This window comes from Populus euphratica, unplaced genomic scaffold, assembly GCF_000495115.2.
Source record: "Populus euphratica unplaced genomic scaffold, PopEup_1.0 scaffold44.1, whole genome shotgun sequence".
Classification (NCBI taxonomy): domain Eukaryota; kingdom Viridiplantae; phylum Streptophyta; class Magnoliopsida; order Malpighiales; family Salicaceae; genus Populus; species Populus euphratica.
The window spans coordinates 59,359-84,031 of NW_011499865.1; the positions used below are offsets into that span (position 1 = coordinate 59,359).

General features: G+C 33.6%; 2 protein-coding genes across 3 annotated transcripts in view; one reads left to right on the forward strand and one right to left on the reverse strand.

Moving 5' to 3' along the window:
• The first annotated feature begins 10,456 nt into the window (after positions 1 to 10,456).
• On the forward strand, positions 10,457 to 18,480 carry LOC105125861 (uncharacterized). The gene is made up of 5 exons (XM_011026507.1): positions 10,457 to 11,423; positions 13,591 to 14,413; positions 15,398 to 16,763; positions 16,854 to 16,937; positions 17,618 to 18,480. The coding sequence occupies exons 1-5, from the start codon at positions 10,919 to 10,921 to the stop codon at positions 18,329 to 18,331; spliced, it is 3,492 nt and encodes a 1,163-aa protein (XP_011024809.1). The 5' UTR covers positions 10,457 to 10,918; the 3' UTR covers positions 18,332 to 18,480.
• A 682-nt stretch (positions 18,481 to 19,162) lies between these two features.
• LOC105125862 (histone-lysine N-methyltransferase ATX5-like) overlaps positions 19,163 to 24,673 on the reverse strand; it is a 9,740-nt gene continuing 4,229 nt past the window's right edge. For both annotated transcript variants that reach the window (XM_011026508.1, XM_011026509.1), the window contains exons 9-23: positions 24,512 to 24,647; positions 24,145 to 24,247; positions 23,948 to 24,047; positions 23,412 to 23,536; positions 22,993 to 23,138; positions 22,533 to 22,637; positions 22,327 to 22,391; positions 21,960 to 22,173; positions 20,868 to 20,954; positions 20,692 to 20,748; positions 20,522 to 20,611; positions 20,291 to 20,377; positions 19,980 to 20,054; positions 19,591 to 19,691; positions 19,163 to 19,506 (exon numbers count right to left, since the gene is read on the reverse strand). In XM_011026508.1, the coding sequence (XP_011024810.1) occupies positions 19,416 to 19,506; positions 19,591 to 19,691; positions 19,980 to 20,054; positions 20,291 to 20,377; positions 20,522 to 20,611; positions 20,692 to 20,748; positions 20,868 to 20,954; positions 21,960 to 22,173; positions 22,327 to 22,391; positions 22,533 to 22,637; positions 22,993 to 23,138; positions 23,412 to 23,536; positions 23,948 to 24,047; positions 24,145 to 24,247; positions 24,512 to 24,647 (1,582 nt within the window). In that variant the 3' untranslated portion in view covers positions 19,163 to 19,415. The remainder of the gene's footprint in view (positions 19,507 to 19,590; positions 19,692 to 19,979; positions 20,055 to 20,290; positions 20,378 to 20,521; positions 20,612 to 20,691; positions 20,749 to 20,867; positions 20,955 to 21,959; positions 22,174 to 22,326; positions 22,392 to 22,532; positions 22,638 to 22,992; positions 23,139 to 23,411; positions 23,537 to 23,947; positions 24,048 to 24,144; positions 24,248 to 24,511; positions 24,648 to 24,673) is intronic.

Consider the following 24,673-nt stretch of genomic DNA (forward strand, 5'->3'; position numbering starts at 1 on the left):
TGTAAATTAAAATTGTTTAACATGCTACTCTATCTATCTATCTATCTATATATATACACACGCGTACGCATATGCAGTTGAATAAATACATCAATAATTTATTGTAAAATTATACAAGTTGTTGGATTGAATTGTTTCTTCAATTAATTTATTGTTTAGTTAAAAAAAATATAAAAATTCTTTTCTTTTGATATCATAAAAGATCTAAGTAAAAGCTCCTGTATAAGTCAAAACTACTCCCTCAATTGAACAATTTTTTTGGTATGAATCCATTTGTTTATTGATGCTTCCCTCTAGTCGAGACAAAAAGTTTCCAATATTTAAAAAACTTTAAACCTTGCCGATCGCTATAGACTTCCCCAATAAGGTGCCTGAATTATTTTACAAAACTCACTAATGTTGCTTTTTTGTCATGTTCTAAGGAGTCCATAGCCATCCACCGACTAATTTAATGCTGCATCTTGTTTTATATAAATTTCTCCAGGTTACTTTGCGGCAAAGTCTCTTGGAACTTCTTTGTTTATATCTTGGCCCTTGGGGTTTATAAGGAGTTAGAACGCCTTTTCTGATATAGTTCTCTCTCTTTTAACTGACGGTCTTTGCTCTAAGTTTAATATAATTTAACCAACGGTCTTTGCTCCCAGGGCAGCCGGCAATATATATGGCAATACCTTAATTCTCATTCATGGCTCGCCTCTTCACAGGACAGGGACAAATAAAGATGCGTAGTGCAACTTCATCATTCATGATTTCAGAATCACGACGTTGCAGTGACATGGAATACAATTCTTCAAGTTTTTTTAGTTTTCTTTTCTGCTGTGTTGTGTTCTGTGTTTTTTTTTAGTATAGATTTAAAAATAATTAATCAATCACCACTCATCATAATTTTATATAAATCTCATTGAAGATTCCTCTTAATATCTTGATTTAAAAAACTATAATTTATAAATTGAGATTGCATTTGTGATAAGATTTTGATACAATTCCTCTTAATGTGATTTATTTAGTTGAATGGAAAAGGTTCATTGATTATTTATTGTGATAGAGATGACCCTACAAGTTGTGTGGCTGAAATGTTTCTTCAGTTAATTCATTGTTTAGTAAAAAAAAAGATATAAATTATTTTCTTTCGATATAATAAAATATTCACAGGAAAGCTCGTGCAAAAGTCAAAACTGCTCCCCCAAGTGGTCAATATTTTTCGTATAAATCCATTTGTTTATTGATGCTTCCCTCGAGTCGTGACAAAAAGTTCCCGGAGCTTCGAGTAGCCGCCAATAGGCTAGATTGCCTTTCTCCTGACTACATGGGCACAGGGATATGAAATGATTCGAAAGATTTTGAGAGAGAAACATATAATATTCCGTATATTCTAATTATTATCTGTACGTGTGCGTTTAAGATTCGAACACTATTTTAAATATAAAACCAAATAGCTTTTAAATCTTTTAATAATATAATTGGTTTTTCAAGGTGAGGTTATAAATGATATGTCTTACCTTGAATTAGCTTCATTAATAAAGTATTCTAAACTTGAGAGAGTTGATTCTATCTAAGTTATTAATAGGGTTAAATTTATAATTAAATTTTTTTAATATAATTAAAACTCAATCAGCATTTACTTAATTTGGCTATTGATTCAACCAAAATCTAGTTTGGTGGTAAAATTATAAATAAATAAAAGATTGTATTATTTACTAAGTACAAATTGATATAATAAATTGATAATTTAGATGTATTTCATTGTTTTATATGGCAATTTGGATTTAACAATTATAATTTGTGAAGAAAAAATGTAATACTTTAATAGTGCTTGCTAATTCATACTTTATCTACGTAAATTAAGTCAAATGTATTAATGAATAATTAAATTAAAATTGCTCTAATTTTATGTTATTTTTTAGTTTTTTAAAATCATTGGAGTGATATTAAATTTAATATGATTGTCGATTATAATATTATTTTTTTATTTAAGTATATGAAATGTATTTTTATAGTAATGAAATTTTTTAAAGATGTTGGTTTTACATTATGGCTTCCAAAATTTTGTTGAGATAGGAAAAGGTTTCCTGTGCTTGGAGTCCATGTTTAACCAATTAATTAGAATTCTTATTGAATTAGTATTTAGAATCTCTATTAGATTATAATAACTTGAGCATGTAATCTTCAGATATCAATTTTTATTTTATTTATTTTATTTTTTGAATTTCAAGGTCTAACATTAAATATGCAGAATTTAAATGTTGAATATCCATAAAAAAAAAAAAAGATGAAGGTTAACACTATGTGTGTTTTTGTTTTTCAACAAATTCAATAGTTTTTTGTTACTATGTTACTTTTTAAATAAAAATTATTTTTTATTTTTAATATTATTACATCAAAATCATTTAAAAATATATAAAAAAATTAATTTAATATTTTCTACATAAAAAACAGATAAATACTAAAAACAAACACTCACACTACCATAAGCGTTTCAAGTCCCCTGGGCACAAAGAAACTATACCACCTAGACGTTTCTTCTTTTTCACTTGATTTGTGTCGTCAGCCTTTTCACATACATACAAAATTCTTACAAAAAAGAAATAGAAAAAGTTGACCACTAAAGTACCATTCAACACAAGCTCCAGCGGGTTTCATGGCCAGGGCTGGTCCGCGTGGCACATCAGCTAGTTTCATGGTCACCGGATTTCACTATTATTATTATCATTATTATTATTATTATTATTTTATGATATCCACTATTGGGCTAAGTTTGGCATTTGGGCTTTGTATTTGTACATCTTCCATTCAGCTCAGCAATGTCCGGATTAACCTAGCTTTTCTTTCTTTGTAATCTGGGCTTTCGACTCTTTAATGCATAGTTATAAGACCACGAGTGTTGATTTGGTTCAATGTCAAGATCCAGGACTGAGATTAATCTCAAGTTGACTTTGTTAATTTAATTTTTGATTTTTTTAAAAAAATTAAAAAAATATTGGTTTGATTAAAAAAATGGTTTTTTACTAACCCTTGACCAGATCTTGAATCGATATATTATTGGGTTGGTCCATCAGGGCGAGTCTTATAACTATATATTATGAGTAAATTGATTGTATGGGCTCATAGCCGAGAATAGCACCAAATATCTTGATTTCTTTTTCAGCTTGAACCCTGAAAACATGTGTTGCAGTGACTTCGTTTTTCTCTTCGTAGAACTTTATCTTGTCGCCAACTTCAAGGTTCTTGCTAGCAACGAATGCAAGCCAACCCCTAGCAAGAACTGGTTTTGGATTCCTTCTCTTGCGAATGGGAACATTTGAAGGTCCAAGCATAGCCCCTTTCATCTAAAGCTTGAAAATCTACCGCGTAGCCTCCTGTAAAAGATGGACGAAACTCAAAATACCTTGCTGGGGCCGAGAGCCTCTTGTGAATAACGGTTCTGCTAGTCTCTTTGAGAAGTTTTTTATTGGTTAGGGCAATTGATCAGAAGAAGAGGTGATTTTTTAATATTTGTATTTGAGAGTGTGGTTGTTGTTGTTTTTAAAGTATTTTTTACTCAAAAAAAAGTATGTCAATAATTTTTTTTATTTTTTAAAAATTATTTTCGAGATCAGCACATCAAAATGATTTGAAAACATCAAAAACATATTAATTCAAAGTAAAAATAAAAATAAATTAAATTTTTTTCAAAAATACTTTTTAAACACACTGCTAAACAACCATTTAGTTTTGAGTGTGAATGTTTTTATACGTGCTTAGTGGTGACTCCTATGCTTTAGTTTTAACTTGTAATGGAGCTAGCACACTGTATTCTCAAGCTAACTCATCATGCGATATTTTAATATCATTAGCTTGGCGCTAACTTGGGGTATTCTATAATAACTTTAAAATAAAAAATTTTAAAATTAATGTGCAAAGACACTTTTATCTTTTCACATTGATTTTTTTTCTTATAATGAAGTTGGCTAAGAGAAAGCTTGGTATTTTAATAAATATAAAAAATAAAAAATAATTAATATGTGTAAATATACACTAAAAGTTAGAAAGTGTCTATCTGATGTTAATTACTTGCTAAAAACCATCTTTTGTCATGTTATTAGATGTGTTGTCATATTCTCTTTATTATAAAATGGTGCATGTGGTCATAAGTAGTGTGGTATGTCGCTAACAATATTGTTTTTCTCCTTCCACCTCCATGAAAAATCATGCTTTTATTGCTTTTTTTTTTTTTAGTTTTTATCATTCAACAATTTTTTTTAAAAAAAGAAGCTTTGAGATTTTTTTTATTTTCTTTTCTGTTAGGTCATCTCGATCTTATAACCTAGACTACGGATCTAATGAGTTAACCTTGGTTGGCTCGATTCTTATTACCCAAATTACAATTTTGTCATACTAACTCAAGTTTAGTGAAGCTGTTTTTTATCATTTTTTATTTATTTTTGTCTTTTTGTATTTAATGTAATGGAAATTAAACTATATATTTTTTTACCCTTTTGAAAAAATAATTTTTTCTTAGGGTTATGTGATCAATTTTTTTAAATGATTTGACCCATTTGTTGTTGTTGACTATTTTTTCCATCATCTAATTAAAATATAACCAACATATTTGATCCAATCAAATCTATGAACATAGTCACATATTTTTTTTTTTACTTTAAAACGTGTTTGTAGCACTTAAACATTATTTGTTACGCAAAGAAAATGACATCGATGCGTAAGATGGATCCACAAATAGTTTTCTAACTGTTTAGGCAACCCAAACGACTAAAATTCCAATCTACTAGAATTTTCAACCCAACACCTAACATTGCCTAGTCAATCTAATCTTACCCTAGCAAACCTAGCTATGCATTTGCACATAAACTTTTCATGCATATAAAGTTTTCTATGCACATACAAGTTTTTTTTTTCTAAAGCAAGTAATATTTTATATGCCAATAAAATCGTTCATGACCAATATTTTTCATAGATAGTGCAAATAATATAACAACTATGACATGACACAATAATTTACTACCATTATAATTAGCTAATGGTAACAAATCAATTTCTGCACCAATGATATATTGTTCATCTTTATGAATAAATTCTAAGACTTTGATGTATAAATACAACTAATCATAGGCAAACAAGGGGATCTCATCCTTGACCACACAAATATAGCCATAAAAAGTCAATAAAAGCTAGTCAAAACCAAGTTGGACTATGTAATTTCTAGCCATTACACGTAATACATAATCTTTACAACTTCATTTTATTTTTCTTTTCTTAAATATTATTTTATCCTTTTAAATTTACCAATTTAAACATTAAAGTGTTTCTTGTTTTCAAAGGGATTAGTTTTTCAAGAATAATCTAGGTCAAGTAAAAAAAAAATCTACATTTACCAGCCTAGAAAGCAATCATAGAAGGACCATATTTTGTGTGAGGGTTTTTCTTCTTTTTTTTTTACAACTTCATTAATTAAGTAGTTCAAAAATAGAATGAATTCAAAACACAAAAGCAGTACATGAAAAAGATTTTCTCCATGTCATTTTTTATAACATAAAAGGAAGAGAGAGACAGAGTAGAGTTATGAAGATTAGAGTTGATGAAGTCATAAAAACTTCATTATTAGATTAGACTTCACAACTACAATTTTGAATCGACAGAGTAACTAAGTTTAACCATAATCATTAAATGTTTAATTAAAAACAGGTCTATATGCAATAGTAGCATATCCTTCAATATTTAAGTTAGTGTATATATATAAAAGAAATGATGTGAGTAGGAGTATGTAATACTTCTCCTTTGTAAATGAATATCTTATTCTTGAATTGTTGAAAAAAACGTAAGTAATAGAAAAAAAATGTATATAAAAAGGAGCAGGAACTCCTATATAAAAAACAAACATGTTGTTCATGAATTGTTAAATATATAGTTATTAAACTCGGATTGACCCAATAGGTCAACTTGGGAGCTGGATAGGTTCAAGTTTGTCAAAAAATCGGTCAGTGCAACGACTCGGCCAAACCTGATAGACCTGGCGTGTCAACCTATGACCCAAGCAAGACCTAGTGTTTTTTTTTTTTAAATGTAAGATTTAAAACTCATTAGTATATATATTCTATGTTCCTAAGAAAAAAAATTATGTTTTTTCAATGTGGAATAAAAAATATTTTGATTTAAATGCTTCAACTTAAAAGGTTAATATAATATCATATGATCTATATTCCAAAAAAAAAATTATCTTTTTTCAATGTGGGATTTGAAACCCAGTAGTATATATACTCTATGTTCCATAAAAAAAAACTATCTTTTTTTCAATGTGTGATTTGAAACCTATTAATAAATATACTCCATGTTTTCAACAAGAAAACTATCTTTTTTTAATATGGGATTTAAAACTCATTAATATATATGCTATATAATCTCAAGAAAAAAACTATTTTTTTAATATAGAATTTGAAATCCATTAGTATATATATTTTATCTTCACAAGAAAAAAATTATATTTTTTTAATATATAATAAAATTTTTTTAATACTTTAAATTAAAAACTTAATATAATAGTTTTTTAATATAAAATAAAAAATGTTTAATATTTTTTTAAATTTTATTTTTTACAACATGTATATCCTATGATTGAATGGCTTGGAATTCCCCTGGCTTGACTTTTACTTACCTGACTTCTTTTACTTGTCTAGGGGAAAAACCTCTGCCGCTCAAGCAGCTGAATATTTTATTTCTATGCACCATCGGGGTCAATCAAGACAGGCAGTTAAAACGCAAACTAGGACTTGGCTTAGCGGTAGAAGGGACTTGTCTCCTTCCACTGCACCTGGGTTCGAGCCCTAGCGTGCACACCTGTCATCCCCGCGGTGCCTTACATGCCTACTAGGTTTGCAGGATATTCAGTGGGCCGTGGGGATTAGTCGTGGTGCGCGCAAGCTGGCCCGGACACCCCACATAAAAAAAAGAAAAGAAAAGACAGAGAGTTAAATGACTCAAAAGAGAGATAAAGATATAAAATCTGAAAGGAAAAGAAGGAACAATGATAAGAGATTGTTAAAAGACATGATATTGTTTAACTTGAATCTCGAAATCGGATTTGGGAAAACGAGAAAGAACATTATTTTTTTATTCAACTCGTTAAAAAAAAAAGACTATACCAATAGACAAATCGGTCGATGGAATAAAAAGAAATTATTTTTTTATGATTGAATAAAAAAATATTTTTCATTATAATAAATGCTTTTGACACGCATATCATCTTTAACCAAATCCTTTTCTAAATTGATACTCCAAAAATCTTTTTGTGCATAAATTCGTTGTGTTTTTTCCTTCCCACAATGGTAATATGGCTGCTGCATGACATCATTAGAATTGTTTTTTCTTTTTGTTTCATTAACCAAGCAACAAATACCGTAATTTATTTCACACGTAATTTAGAAACGCGTCTTAGCTAAAATGTCCAAGAGGACGATTCTTTAGTGTAAATATTGATAAAAAATATTTAATATGTAAAATATTTTTTTATAAAATGTTTTACATATAAAATATTTTTCAATATTTATTTTGAAAAATATTTTTATATAAAATATTTTAAATGCAAATATATTTTTAATAGTAATGATGATAATGAATTTTAATAGTAAGGTAATTCTGATGATGACGAGGTGTTGGTGAGATGATGATAGTGACAAATAAAATGATTATGGTGATAGTGGTTAGATAGAGATAATGGTGAGGTGATATGATGATGGTAAGATATCTTTCAATTATAATAGTTATGGTAAAAAAAGATGGTGGCAAGATAATAATAACGGCGACAAAAATGATCGTCATGTTAGTAGTGAAATAGAGATAATAGTTGAAATAGTTAAATGATATTTAATGTAAATAAATTATTATTTATAAAATGTTCTACAGAACTTTATAAGTTGTAAATATTTTCCAACAAATGAATTAAGTTTAAAAATTGATTGTAAAATATTTTATATTAACCAATTTTCCTATAAAAATATATTACAGGAAACAAACATAAAAATATTTTTCAGAAAATAAATACAGAAAAAATTATAAAATATTTTAAGTGAAACAACCAAATCCTAAATCAAAATAATTATTAAGTACTATTTTTTTTAATCATTATTGATGATTAAAACATCTCAAAACAACAAGGAATTGCACAAAATAAAAACTTAACTTTTGCAATGCTATTTGTTTGCGCTATGCTACCAAACTGGGACGAAGATGCTCAAGAGTTGCGTGGCGCTTGGTTTACCTCACTCATTATCCAATGCTATTTTGGGTCCTGCTCTGCTAGACTCAAGACTAGTTTTAGGCAATGCATGACAGTACTCAAGCCAAAGCCCCACCTAGCGCTTGAATTGCAACGTAGAAAAAGCATGTCAAATGCCACATGATACTTGGGTTGTCCGCCCTTAAAAGGGAGCTCAAACGTCACATGTCCCAATAGGGTTTTTTCATAGAAATAATAGTTTTTTAAAATTTATTAATAATAATAATGATATTTATACTCTTATAAATTTAAATAAAAATAAAAATATTTATAATACAAATAATAATATTTTCAGTAGCAATAACATGAATTATTATAAAAATAATATTATTTTTAACATCAAATATAATAATATTTCAGGAAATAATACTATTAATTATACCCAAAAAATAATATTAAGAAAACAAACAATTATATTTTTAACACCAATACTATCAATTATACCAAAAAAATACATTAAGAAAAAATATAATATCTATTAATATTAATTATACTAAAAAAATCATATCAACAAAACAAACACTAATATTTTTACCATGAATACTCTAAAAAAATATTAAGAAAACTAATAAGAATATTTTTAATACAAATACTTGTAATTATACTAAAATTATTGGCAATCCAAACCTCATGTGGCGCTTGGGCTACACTCAAGAGGAAGCAGATCAAGCACCAGGTGGTGTTGTGCTACCGTCCTAGAGGGTGATATCCAAACGTTACGTGACACTTGGTTTGCTCATGGCTAGCACCTAATGGTATTCTGGGACCTACCATGCTAGACCCAAGACTAGCCTTGGGCCATGCCTGGCAGTGCCCAAGCCAAAATGCTACCTGGCATTTCAACTACAACGCAAAAGAAGCATGACATGCGCCATGTGGCGCTTAGGTTTTCTGGCCTTACGAGGAAACCCGAGTGTAATGTGTCCCAACATGGTTTTTATAATAATGATAGTTTTATTTATTAATGATGATAATAATATTTATACTCTTATAAATTTTAATGAAAATAATAATATATATAATACAAATAATAATATTTTTAGTAATAATAATATGAATTATTATAAAAATAATATTTTATAACACCAAATATAATAATATTTTAGAGATGAATACTATTAATTATACTAGAAAATGATATTAATAGAACAAATAATAAAAGTTTTGAAATCAATACTATTAATTAGACTTAGAAAAATATTTTTAATATCAATACTATCAATTATACTAAAATATATATTAAGAAATAATATAATTTTAATATTAATTATATTAAAAACTAATATAAACAAAATAAACAATAATATTTTTACCATTAATACTCTAAACATTAATTATATTTAAAGAATATTTTTAATACAATTATATTAGAAGTATAGGTAACTCAAGCGTCTTATGGCGCTTGAGCGGTCTATTTATGGGCGTGGCAGTCAAAGCACCATGTGTGCTCTTTGTTTGCCCCAGCCTCAAGGCTGAGCAGATCAAGTGCTAGGGGACAATTATCCCATAAGGCTTGCTTGATGCCTTACCTCTTAGCCCAACCATGTGTTTTTTATCTAATAGTGTAATTTATAGTGAAAGCATTCACAATACATTTATAGTAGTATAGTGTAATTCATAATAAATTTACTTACAATAAATAATATTCTATGCTACAATAAAACACTTACTAATTTTAGCCTTTATATATATATATATATATATAAAAGAAAGAAAGAGAAGATCGTTAGATACACCCAATACATTTATTTTATGTCTAATGAAAGTGAGATCCATGAAAAGTCTCATTTTTACAAGTAAATGAAGAAAATTAACATTTCACAGTTCTTTTTATTTATAAAATTGAAATTATACACTTAAAAACCTCAATTAAATAGTTGAAGAAATTAAAAAATGGCTATCGTTAAGTCCTTCAATGCAGTGTTTATTTATTCACATAAAAATAAGATCCATAAATAATTATCATGGTGGATCTATTTTTATGCGAGTATTAAAAGAGGCCTTGAAAATTTCTTTAATTTTTGTTAATTATCTCACGTGGAACTTTTTATATACAGAAATATAAATACTTGTCCCTCAACGTGTTACTCGTTCAACGTGTCTAACTAGAGGATAACTAAAATAAACAATATTAGCATCTACAGGGACTAGAATGTAGTTTGCATAAAATCATCTCAATCCAAGTTCTCCTCTCTTCAAACAACACCCAAAAATCCCTCAAAAGTTTGAAAGCACGACACACATGCGTTTTTGCTCTCCTCTATAAATTCGCATAAACCTTGATTATTCCACATTTATCCCTAACCGACTCCATACCCACCCTCTGACCACCTGGTTCTCTCGTAATTTTCACAAACTCCAATCCCTTTCTCGCAACCCCATCCCGCCGCCGATCTGTCGTCTCCGTTACCCACTCAGCGCCTTCATTTACGATAAAAACATCTTCTGTCCAATTCTAGTTAGGGCATGTAACTTACTCCTCGAGCATTCGAGAGCTCGAAGACTAGGGTTTGGTTTTGGATTCGATTAGAGATTGGTAATCGATGATTTTGAAATATTAGGGTTTCCTTTCAATTTCGATTTTCTGTTGAGTCTATCAATTTTTCCAGGGTTTCAATTTGAAGTTTTTGGAAAGTCGAGGATTTAATAAGGATGCCGAGAAGCTCTCGACACAAATCGAGCAAGCATAGCTCGAGAGAGTATTCAGATTCGGAGAAAGATTCGAGCTTGAAAGAGAAGAAGGCGGCGAAAGAGGAGAGTGTCAGTAATAATAGCAGTGTTAGGGTTTCGAGCGAGAAGAGGAAGTTAGATTTGAAGGAGAATAAGGAATCTTTAAATGGGGAATATGTAGAGGAATATTCCTCCTCTTCGTCAAAGAGGAGAAAAGAGAGAGTGGAGGAAAGTAATGATAGGTGGAATGGTGGAGAGGAGGTGAGGGGGGAGAAGAAGGGGAAGGAGAAAGGGGGCGAGGAGAAGTTGAAGAGTAAGAGGAGGGATGAGAGTGTGGAGAAGAAGAGTGAGGGAAGGCATAGGGAGAGTAGTAGAAAGGAGGAGAGGGAAAGGGAGAGGGTAAGGGAGAAGGAGAAGAAAGGAATGGAGGGTAGGAGTGAGGTTGAAGAGTTTTCGCGTGGAGGAAAACAAATTACTGAAAAAACTGGTAAGTTAACAATGGATTGGTTTGTAATGGTTGCAATGTGTTCTTTAAATGTGGGTTTTTTGTGAATTTGTGTGTTGATTTTGTTTGCTGTTTGTTTTACCATTTGAATGCTTTTTTGAATTGTTAGAGGTACGTCTTCTTATCATTGATATTAATTGCTGAAAGAAATTGTCTTTTCAAGTAAATAAGGGAAAATTTAGGGTTTTTTTGGGCCTTGGAGTGCTCAATTCAATAATACTTAGCCTCAAGGTTTCTTTTCTTTGTTGAATTTTTTCTCGTGCTTGTTTAATCACCTTCATTTCTTGACTCTTGTCTGTTGAACTGTCTTCAATAGGATAAAATGATTTAGATTCTACTAGTTGATGAAGCTGATTTCTAATCATTTTCTGGAATTGGTTTATGATATTTTTAATGTATTTAAAAATTAACTCTTATGTACTAAAAAATTAGCAAGGATTTGAGTGACGCCCATGTGATAAAAAAGTGACATGCTCATGTCTTTTGTGGATGATTTATAGTTAATTGATGATAGAAAATAGGAGAAAGTATGTCAGTACTTCGCTTCCCATTCATTGTAACCTTAAATATAGGTGACCATGACATAGTTATCCATTGAACATTGAGTGGTTGATCTTCAATTCGGTTTTCTGGTTTATATTCCAAGTACTTCAGATGTATCTGTCCAATCTGGGTATTTTCTTGTAAATGCTCCATACTTTTATCTGAATTTGAGGCCTCAGAGTTATTTGCCTTCAATCAACTTTTGGTGTCCTTACGTAATGCTTGGTAGAATATAATATTGTGTAATTTAATGTTATGGAAGGAAAGATTGGTACTTGTTTCATTCTTCTATTAGATTACTTCACACTCCATTATGCTCCACCACATATTCATAGCATTTTTAAACTTCCTGTTTATTTGATGTTGTTACCTTGGAGACAAGATAAACAAAGTATTCTGTTTGATTTTCTGGTACTGTACATTAAACAATTACAACTATTTATAGAATGTGGCACTGAAGATATTATTGATGGCCATTTGTTTTGATATCAAGGCCATTTACTTCCACTCCGACTTGGAGTGCTTTGTCAGGATACTTGACCACTTCAGATGAAGTTACTCAAGTCCTTTACTTTAATACTCATCACGTGCTGGAGGATTTTGGGTGTTATTAGATTGCTTGATATAACTGTAGATATACCTGTTTGCTCAATTTTTTAAAAAAAAACTGGCATAGTTTTTCTGGTGTATTTGATATGCAACCTTCAACTCCATATCCAGAAACTAAAGTCTCATTTCATGCAAGTTTTAGTCATTTAGATTCCCTTGAAAAGGGATAGACAGTCATTATGATTGGAACAATATAGCAAAAGTTCTCATGTTTATTGAATGTAACACTGAAAGATTTTGTTGGTTCTTTATGATCTTTCTCCACCTGTTATCAGCATCATTTTATTTTAGTTATTAAGATTTTGGAACCATATGAAATTTTCCTGTATTTTGACTTTGTTTCCTGTATAAATCTGTATGCCAATGTATCCTGGCATTGCAATGTCACAGTACTCTTCACATGGGTTTCAAATTGCCTTACAAGTTGTTTTGTTGCAATGACTTTCCTATCCTCTATTCAAAGAGGATGTTCAGAATGGAACTAAAGTAATTTTGGGAGGAGAACATGATATGGCTATATCTCTGTGCTATTTTGTTGGATATATTATATTAGTGAAGCTGTCATTGCAACCATTTTTATTTTTTTAATTATGTAGTGAATGTTGTTGGCAATCTTGCATTGGGTGTTGGATGGTTGTATAATGCAAGGCTTTATGCAGTCACTTATTTTAATATTACTTATATTGTCTAAATGAGATATATTGCTAGGCAGATGATCAATTCGTACATTATGTTGTCTATGTGTCTACCCTGGGGCTTGCTACCTGTTTCCATTATTCAAGCTTTTGTGGTAGTATATATTTGATTATTTATTTATTTCTAGTCCCCCTTTCCTCTTTACACACAAGCAGCCTTATTGTTTTCCTTTAGCTGGCTGAACACTCCCTGCAGTTGGGATATGATGGTCCTGTTTATTTAATCTGCCTTTTTTATTTATTTTATCTTGGCTCCTCTTTCTGAACATCCAGCTTACCTGTTGATTTATGTCTTGTGGAAGCAAATGATCAACTGCGAAGTCCTGAATCAGAGAACCGGTCTGATAGAAGAATTAGGAGAAAGAAAGATGACTCTGCTGATGGGGATAAGCATCATGATGATATTGGAGACACTAATGGAAAGCGATTATCCTCAAGGGAAGATGTTAAGGAAGAAAAACCAAAGGATGAGAAGTACAAGGATGATCGATATAAAGACAAGTACCATGAGGTCATGGACAGGGAAAATAGGCATGGAGATGATAAGCAAAGAGATGAGCGTGGTGCCAGAGATTATGTTAACAACAGGTCTGAAGAGAAGCACCTAAGGGATGAGAAGGATGCTTCAGAAGCTCGGAAGAAATCTAAGCCACAAGACAGTGATCGTGATCATGACCGTGAAAGAGACAGAGACCGTGATCGTAATCGTGATAGGGATCGGGAGCGAGAACATGATCGAGACCGGGATCGTGATTGTGACCAAGATCATGATTGGGATCGGGATCGAAATCGGGACCAAGATAGGGAACGAGACCGTGACAGAGACCATGGCCGTAATCTTGACTATGATGGGTCACATATAGATGATTGTAGTGCCAGATACAAAGATAGCAGGGGAAGGAAAAGATCTCCTGAGGATCGTGATCATTATAATGATGCTAAATCCAAAGGTACAAAAGCACCTTATCCTGACGTGGAAAAGAAATCTTTGAGCAGTGGGAGAGTTGAGTCAGATGACAGGGGAAGATCTCAATCACGTCAAGCCCATCTAGACAATAATGCTAGCAGCAACAGGCGGAGGACTTCCCCGGATGCCAGTTCACATGGAGCTGTTGAAGAGCACAGGTAACTACATATATTTTCTAAATTAGTGAAAAAAAAATGCTGGGATGCTGTATGAATAATCTTTCCAAATTGATATTTTATCTTGTGGAAATTGTAAACTTTCAGACATGTGCTTTATTTCTGCTTCAAAAGTAGGGTTTATATATGACTACTAGTTCTTCAGTTAAGTTAATGATTTCTTAAGTTTATGACAACTGCTTCTCTGCTTCACTTGTTACAAATCTGAAGATCAATTTATTGGTGATTGATTGCAGGACTATTATTTCAGTCATATTCATGTCACTAATACATATGAAAGAAATGCAGATGAAACAATATAACAAATATATCTTGATCTTTCTGTGAAGGCCTAGGGTTCATGCTGTATAGGTGAATGTTTTGTTTTCAGTTGCAGTCATTTGCTTCTCACTTTCAGTAGTGGGTAGATTGGTTTTGTGTATATCAAAGAACCCGTCTCTTTGAATATTATCCTCTTATCATTTTGAGAAACCACATGACTGGGTTGCGGTCTTCGATCTACTGTCATTGTCTTTTCATATGGTATTCCTTGCAGCATTGTTAAGGTGCATCCTTCTTACAAAACATTTAAAAATGTCTTTTCACTGAAGTCTATTCACTGTCTCCTGCATATACAGTTTGATTCGTGTTTGCGGGGCTGATATCATGAACTATGAACTATCAATATTCTTTGCTGTCCCAGTCCGGAAGGGAATATAATACCAGTAGAAAGGTCAAAACCCGACTTATTCAGTTAAAAATTTCTTATATCAACAGGTTTGAACTATGGGAATTGTTGTGGTTCAGTGCACAAGTGACCTTGCATTCATCCATTGATCTATTTCTAAAATTAATCTCCTAATTAAATCATTTTAATATGGAACCTGCTTCAATGTTCAAGATGAATTTATATTGCGTTTTAATGCCCTTGGTAGTTTCTTGAGTTGAACTGGAAGATGATGATGGTTTTTATTTGTTCTATTATAGGCATTTCAAAGCAGACGATTTGAAGTACAGGGATGCTGTGACCAAACAGAGGTCAAAAGCAATTTCTTCAAGAGAGGCCGCTGATTTTTCAGCAACATCAGAGAGAGCTTCCAAGCATAGGTCATCTGATAAACCTATTAAAATGGATGATGGCAATGTAGGGGAGTTGTCAATTGAGAGGTCTTCAAGTTCTAGAGCTTCACCCCGGGGCTTGGTTGACAGATCTCCTTCATCAAGCCTTGAGCACAGATATGCAAACAGAACTGGTGTCAGATGGAGTCTTGACATTGAAGAATCAGCGAGGAGGAGAAGTGGTTCCATCAGTGCTAGAAATTTGCCTTCTGCTGAAGACAGGCTAGGTCGGGATTTACCATTGGAGAAGCCTCTAGCAGATGATTCAACTCCAGCTGATTCATCCTTTTATAATAGAACTAATCAGAACAGTTCTTTGATTCCTCCATCCATCTTCAGGGGTGGAGGTGGCAGCCCGTCTTTTATGGGTTCACTAGAAGAAGATAGTAGAGGTAACACCCGCTACAAGAGAGGCGGCGATCCCAGTCTGGGAAGAGGCCAAGGAAATGCTTGGAGAGGTACCCCAAACTGGTCTTCACCAATGCCAAATGGCTACATGCCTTTCCAACATGGACCAGCTCATGGAGGTTTTCAAGCAATGATGCCTCATTTTCCATCTCCTCCGCTGTTCAGTGCCAGGCCTTCAATGGAAATTAATCACTCTGGGATTCCTTACCGTATACCTGATGCTGACAGGTTCTCTGGTCATTTGCGCCCACTTGGGTGGCATAATATGATGGATGGATCAGGACCTTCTCCCATGCATGGATGGGATGGAAATAATGGTGTGTTTAGGGATGAAACACATGCATTTGGGCAAGAATGGGATCAGAATAGGCATCAGTTGAATGGTCAGGGATGGGAAACTGGCACGGACATGTGGAAAGCACAAAATGGCGATTTGAATATGGACTTGCCAGCAACTTCTGTGAAGGAGGATTTTCCAATGCAGGCACCTCTGGAGAATGTTCTGGCTGGACAAGCAGGTCACCTGTTGCAAAATGAAAACATTCATCAAATGGTCCAAGCAGAAAATGTTGAAACAAAATTAGCTGTTGCTTCAGCAAAAGAACCTTCAAAATTCATGTCTAAAACTACCCATGAGAAGATGCCTGATCCTTCTAGAACGCAAAGTAGTGACGACAGTTTTCATTTTGCCCGTGCTTATCTTTCTAAGCTGGACATTTCAACAGAACTTGCTAGTCCAGAGTTGTATAGCCAGTGTATGAGTTTGCTAAGCATGGAGCAGAGTGCAAATGCAGATGAAGATATTGTAATGCTTGTAAATTTAAAGGTAGACTCTCCATCTTTCATGCGCCCGCATATATGTGTATTCGTACCTTATTCTGTTTTTAATGTTCTTTATGTTATTTTGATGTGACAGGATGGTGCAAGAGCAGTACCGAAAAGTTCTGATTCCATTTTCAGTCTCTCACTTCTTCCTGCTGTAAAAGATTCTGTTTTTCAGGTAAATCATTAGGATTATATAGCTAATTCTTTGTGATTAATTCTCTGTTTTGAGGCCCAGGTTCATAATTGTTCTTGTTGATAAATCAGTCATTGACCAAATTGGGGTCATTTGAAGCAGCATGGTGATTGTTATTTTTTGCCCTTTTGGAAATTACTAGGATTTCCTTCATGGCAAGTGAAAGCGAAGATTGTATAGGCATGTAGTTGATGAGATTTTGCAGCTTGCAATGCCTACTTATAATTTGCTGCTAACTACAATTCCTACATCTTTTTTTTTTTCTTTTCCAGCCCGTGCATAATTATTGTTCATGGACAGAAATTTCCTTCAGCTATATGACATATTTTGCCTGTAGCAACGAGGGAAATGCTTGTTTCAATTGAGATTTGATAACACGGGGGAAAGATGTGGGATGTAGGGTAATAAACAAAGGACTGGACTATGTATAAAGGCTGATCGGTTGGATTTGGGCTTCACTTCCTCAACTGTGAGGGGGAGACAAATGTTTTTGTTTTGTAATGCTATATTTGCATCTCATTGTCATTCCCACCCTGGTTCTAACTGCAAACAGTATTGATTTGTTCTTAACTTTATTTTTCATATTATGCTTTAGAATAGTTTTTAGATTAATTCTGAAGTGCCAATTCTTTCGCTCTGACATTCTGTTTCCTTGCTCACAGAGAGCCATAGAATACTACAAGAAGCAGAGAGTAGGTTTGAGTGGCCTGCCAATTGTTAATGGTGGAAAAATAGATGCTATTTCAACGTCCAAAGTGAAGGATGAACCTATTAATGATGTGCACAAAGCAGAGGAGCTAGTTTTAAATCAGAATGAAGAAATGCCAGATCCTATTAATGATGTGCACAGAGCAGTGGAGCTAGAGTTAAATCAGAATGAAGAAATGCCAGACGTTCCAGTATTGAGTTTAGATCAGAAGACAGCTGAAGAGGTTGCAATTGCTGATACCCGTGAGATACCGGAAGAGCTTGTTTCCGCTCCTAGCCTGAAGGAAGATGCTCATGCTTGCACCTCCTCTCAGGAATTGCCTGATCAAGCTCTCGTTCAACAAGATTGTGTGGAAAAGCCCGTGGAAATTTATAGTGGTAATAAGATTGATGAGGTGCCATCCGAGCCAGTCAATTCAGGTGTGGTGGGAAGCCTCCCAAACCCTGATTATGCACCAGAAGCTGCTACCATTTCACCTGCTAAAGGTTTAGATGATAATTCTTTGCAATGTGGTGAAGAAGGGCAGGGGTCTGGTGATACAATGTGTGGTCCTTTATTTTTTTCGGATGATTCTCCCAAGGCATCCGGGGCTTTGATGCCTGGGTCAAATGAGTCTGAGTCGGTAATTTTAAGTCGGATACATCATTCTCCTGAAAGTACACGTTGAGACAATTTCTCTATGTTCTTTAATGCGTTTTTAATGCGTTTTTAGTTATCGTTTGCTTTTCCAATTTTTGTTGCTTCTCTTTTTATCAAGGAAATAAAAGGAAATCTGCCCTTTGGTTTTCCCTGGATAGGGGGTTTGCGTGCCCTTCATATCATCTGCCGCATGCTTGCAACTCCATGCTTTTTTCTTCAAGTTCTTCTGGTTTGCCTTCGCTGTGCTTTGACGATCACATGTTTGACTTCCATACAAGTGTTGCATCAGGTAATTTATCTTTCATGTATACTGATTCCGGAAGGTTGATCTGTTTTACAATCTGATTGCATCTGCACATTGAACTTTTAATCACTTCCATTGAGCCTGCACGGGTTCTTTTCAGCATTCGATTCAGTTTCAAGTTGAATAATGTATATATATACACCTGGCTGATCTTGTCAAATTGAACCGGTCCATACCAACGAATAAAGAACAGAGCACGAAAAACTAATAACCTAAGCTCTTCTAGGTTAGTCCCTCGAGCTGGATTTGTTATGAACTAAAGCCCTACGAGTGATGGTTCATGAAACAAAGATAAATTATTTAGAATACGAGTGATAGTTCATGAAACAAGGATAAATTATTTAGAATTGTAGTAGGAGTTGTGTATTAAAACAATTTAAAAATTCTAAACAAATATTAATTTTTAAAAAATACTTGCTAAATCGCATTCCCAAAAATGCTCACCATCTCGTGTCCAACCCATTATAGGATGCTTTTTTCATCTTTACGATATTGTATAATTGATGACGAGCAGATGTAAAAATCAGATTATGGTGCAAAGCTTTCTGATTAACATAATCATATAATTGATTAGCTTTTTTAACTATACGAAATTGTGTCAGTAAATTTACACAATGCCTGAACTAAAACGGCAGGCAAACCTATAACTTTTATTAAAGCTCAGAGTATGCCAAAAACAAAAAACAAAAAATTATAATTTTCCCTTTGCATAAAAATAATTACAAATTCAGTATGACTGTAAGATCCCGCCGGCATGGGACTGGGTTAGTGCTCCTTGCGGAGTAACAATGGCTGATGTGTTTGTATCCTAATTCATGTACTTCCTGCAATTTGGAGCTTTACATAAACACGGAACTTTGAATTCATCAGGCTCGTTAGGATCAAACAAATAATCATACCTGCCACATACAACAACAAATACTGAGCAATTGAACAGTTTAAAATTTATGAGCTCCAACAGAGACAGAGAGAGAGAGAGAGACGTTAGCTCGTCACCGGCAGATACATTTGTCTTCGCAATGAGGACAATCCGACTTTCATTATCACCCACACTCATGATCCTTGCATAGCAATTGGGCATGCACTGGAACAGATGCAAGTAAATTACATCATGATTAGAAGAGATGAAATATACTTACGTTGAGAAATTAGATATGTTTTATGTGAAATCAATCACAAACTAGAGTGTCCCAACTCACAGCCTAGAGAAAGATGTTATTGTTCCATGAAAGTTGTGGACCTTGTAATAGAGTATTTCACAATATCCAATCATTTACACCGATGGAAGAATCTTCTTGATGATTCACGCATACATTGCAGAAATGAACTACGTGAATATTAAAGGACAGAGAGCAGAAAAAGAGTGACTCACAGAATGGTTTATCAAGCGTGCTATGTTTCCTTTATCAGTAGCATCTACCACTACCTCTTCACTTATCTTGAAAAGCTGCAACAGAAAATCAGACCATAGTTTAGCTCTAAAAAAGAGGCAAGAAACTGCGTTAGCAGTATTCTGAGGAACCAAAGCGGGGAAGGGGTGGAAAGCAAGTTCAACTCAGAAGACTGCTTTCAATATATTGAAAACTAGTATGATCTTAAGCAGTCTAGGGTTTCTCTAACAACCAAACAGCTTCCATCATCCTTTACTTAGTATGAAGTGTGTAAAGGAAGAAAATAACTCACATAGCAGTCTTTGCCTTCTAATCGGTAGCGTGCCTCCCTAAGATCGGCAATACTGCCTCTCACTTGTTCACCACGATACTCAAGAACCTGGAGACAATCATGTACCGGTGATGGATTGTATTTCAGTTTTGATGATGATAGACATGCAATTCATTTGTGAAACTGCAGAGTTGCATTTCATAAGACGTATCCAATGATCAAGGTTTTCTCATACATGACAATTATCCATACCATTTCTCCTTCTTGAATGTTTCTTCGTGCAAAGAGGCCCCATCCATGTATTCCGGACCTCCCGAAACAAACTCGGTCATTTTCAGTTTTCTGAGATCATATGCACACCCAATAGATGGTTAGAAGGCAATCTAGAAAGTAATTATATTAACAGAAAGATGGAGACTCGCCTGTAAGTAGTAAAGCCTCTCTCTGAAAGAAGAAAAACTTTGAGGCTCCTCTACCACCTGGTGAAGAATAAACCAAGCACATCACTACAAGCTTTGTCTCTCGTTTTCCACGTCAAAAAAGATGAGAAGACAACAAATCTTATATAATACTGAAAGCTAGGATAAAGAAACTTTACCCTAAATGCATTCAAACTTTGTATCTCTCCCAAAGGATGATGACAAGGTCTGGTCAATCGATGGGAAATGGCTTCTTCTTCTGTTCGCTAGCGGAAAAAAAAAAACAAAAAATAATAAAGTGAGGATAGATTTGATCTCAAGACCTAAGAACATTTATTGTAGCAATCAATTGGAAAATTCAAAATAAAAAGCTTTGTTAATTCATGTACCATCAGTATATGAGGTATATCAATTCTGTTACTATATGAAGGATAAACCATAACAATTGTAAATTCGTTGTATAATATGGATCATTACATAGAGCTTGTGAACGAACAGCCCACAACTTATCAGAATAGAGCTTAACTCATATTTTTGTTTGAAAATCTAAACTCTAACAGCTATTGGTGTTGAAAAAAAAAACTCATATCCATTAAAAAAAAAAAGTCTACAAGTTATGGCATATTATTTGCTAACCTGCAACTCGTAACTATACCAACACATAGAGCCCCAGAATATATTTCTAGCATAAATTTGATATTGAACAATTCGACCACGTACCAATATTTGGTTTCGATAATTACATTATCGTTTGTTCACTCTTTTTAACAGCAATCAAGTACTTTGTTAAGCATATGGACATGATGAGTTTCACTCCATAACTTGTGAATTTTTTTACAAAGAAACGAATCTAGCTAATTATCTCTGCTCCAGTTGTTGAACTTGTGATTTTCTCACGTCATGGATTATTTTTGTGCTTTATTCGTTGTATGATCCCCTTCATAAAAAAATGAATAAATGTGCCTGCTTCTAGGAAGTATGGGCAAAAGAGCCATATGATATGGAGCCTCCAAACTCATGAGATAGGATCAATCACTTATCAGCCCACCAAACAACCCTTAGAATCTGATGGACAATTATCCCCAACCCCACGTCCCTCCAAAAGCACCCAGAAAATACTATAGCTGCACCAGCTACAATTTGGGCGAATGAACTAGCCTTCTTGTGTTTATTAAATGCATCAACAATCCTTATGAAAAAAAGTAGGGAAGGAAGGAAGATATATCCACGCATAATAGAAGTGATAGGTAGCGAAACTCTTGTTCAGGTACCTTCTTGTTGTTGTTCACTCTTTTGAAGACCCGACACCTAACAGCAGAGAGTGACTCAGATTCAGCAGCTTCTTCGGTTGACACCTCTTCAAGTTTTGTTCTATTAGATGAAATTAACCTCGTACCAGCCCTTTTCTTATTTTGAACAAGGTTTTTGGCAGAGAACACTCCTAGAGGAGTCTGTATAATCAATACTGTGTCCAGATTTGGAGCCCTGCACCATGAAAGAAAACACAAAGTTATTAGAATATGTTTCTTGACAAATATGAAGGTCAACAGAGGCTTTAATAAGCAAATTAACTCTGAAAATAGAATTATTGGAAGGAGAATGCTGTTGGTTTAATCATAAAATATAAGGACTCTGTACCTGTGATATGCACAATAGGAAATCATTTTTGTTGTCTGTCTCCCATTTTTCTCCAGGCAGTGCAACTGCGATTTAGAATGCGATAATTTAACAAAAAGAGGCTTGACCTGTGTTATTTGTTTTTTGTCTTTTTACATGCCTAAGGTAAAACAGGTGTATGCAGCAAGTACTTCTAGCCAGACAGTAAGTGAGCAAGAGCAACTCACCTCCATGCGATACCCTGCCCTTGAAGCACACATTGCATGGTAATAAGTGGAACACTTGCAACATTGAGTACACGAGCCATGAATTTGTTTACAAATAACACAAATCTGGAGTTCCAAAAAAGCACATTCCAGTTTCATCAGTTATGTTTTCAGATGTGCAAAAGATCTCACAATTCACGATTCAATACATTCATTGAATAAAATGAGGAATGAGAAAAATAAAGCAGGCACATAGCTCAAGCAAAAAAAAAAAAAAAAATGCCAAAAATATTGAATGCAGAAAGACCAACTTCAACTATTCACCGCATAAAGTTGGATATTGCTTCAAAGCCACCAGCCCTCACATGATGCTAATTAAACTTCTAACATGGATTCCTAGGTCAAGTATGAAATGCATGAGGTTCTTACAAGTTAAACTTGAGTAGCTCTAATTCATTGATTATCAGAACGAATATTCTACCTTTACAAAAGAATTTGATGGGATGCTTAAAATCCCAAGAGCAGGTTCCATCTTTTCATCACTTGCAAACGAGACTTCAGGTCGAAACCATGCACATGTAACATGAACCCATAATGTCTCAACGTCAGTAGGCTTTAGAGCACCACCTAAGAAAAATTGAGAAAACAGACATAAGATCAAAGAAATAAAATCACAACCTGCAATCAAAAGCAACTGCAGAAATTCTCATATGATTTCAATAAAAAAATCAGTACATAGTAATTTTTTTTTTTTGGAAAAATAGCACTCAAAGAATTCACTTTAAACCACTTTATGCAGAAGCAAGCTATGATCAAATAATTAAAAGCAACCTCTATTTGTAACTGGCTCAAACCCAAGATGAAAAGAGAGTTTCCCTGCAGGCTGGCCAAAAAACAAACCTTTTACAGGGCAAAGGCAACACTCCCTCTTAATGTCTGGTGTTTCACATGCTTTGCAAACCCAGGAAGTGAAATCCTGCACGTTTCTTGCTCCATAACATTCTTGATGAACAGCTATCTGACATCTGACAGATGCATAAATAATGACATTAAATATTAGAATGAAATCTCCGGCCAATAAAAAAATGCCTTGCTCTAATTAGTCAATATATAAGCAGGACATTCTTTTCTTTTCTTAGGGATCAAATTTTATTCAGCAAACTGCATCATGCAATTGTAAATGAAAGCAGATAATTGCAGCAAGAACGAATTCCTAATGAGTTCATAGTATTTAAATTATTCAAATGACTCCATAATCTTCTTTCCTGACTAAGATAGCTTTGTAGCTTTAGAATTAGATAGAGATTTCTCAAAGTGTCAGGAACGTGTCTAAAATACAGTTCAAAGTTGCCTGGTGTCTTTAGCACCAAACATTTCCACTGACACATAGGATTCTGTGAATGCTAAGTAGAATCCCAGTTGAATTGTCTCAGTACCTGTTACAGATAATAATCTTGTTGTAGTCCCAATCTTCTACCCATCTACATACAGCACAACGTTCTGTTGTCCACTTTGCATAAACAGGCTCATATCTCTCTGTCATGAAAATGATAATAAAACGTCCATGAACAGTGAGAAATTCACACAGTGCAGCTCAAGATAACATACTGATCAGGTTGTAATAGCAACATACCTTGCAAGAAAGCAAGCAACTTCTGCTTTCGCTCTTTAATCAAAGGTCGCTTGGGAGGTTTAGTAGAAACAGCATGTGCATGATAATCTGCTATCTGCATCATCTGCAAAGTCCAAGAGCATATTGGAGATACATACAAATCAATATCGAAAGTATATAAGAAGAAAAGAAGAAGGTATTGAAAAACTGCTCTAATGTTCAATTGATGATGATTGTAAGAAACCATTTTTCATGATTATTCTTTCTAAATGCAAGTAATATGCGTTTAGAAGTACAGCAGCATGTAACCATCTAGAGATGCAAACCTACCCATAAAAGAAAGAAGAAATATTTACAAAGAAAAAAGCTCAAAAGATTCTGTACAAACCCATTGTTCTAGTGGTAGCATGGAATCTTTCACCCTAATACTGGTCCTCCAATTCTTAATTTTGGAGCCTGTGTGTCGTTCCCATTCACTAAGAGCTTGCTTTTCTGAACCACAGAGCCCACATTTGCAAACAACCCTAAAGCAGGGGGGGGGGGGGGGAAA

What these genes read in the sequence shown, in the direction of transcription:
- LOC105125861 (XM_011026507.1), top strand. Translation starts at nt 10,919, where the DNA reads ATGCCGAGAAGCTCTCGACACAAATCGAGCAAGCATAGCTCGAGAGAG. An exon ending in GGAGCTGTTGAAGAGCACAG is followed by an intron (nt 14,414 to 15,397) that starts GTAACTACATAT and finishes GTTCTATTATAG; the next exon opens with GCATTTCAAAGCAGACGATT. An exon ending in TAATGCTTGTAAATTTAAAG is followed by an intron (nt 16,764 to 16,853) that starts GTAGACTCTCCA and finishes TTGATGTGACAG; the next exon opens with GATGGTGCAAGAGCAGTACC.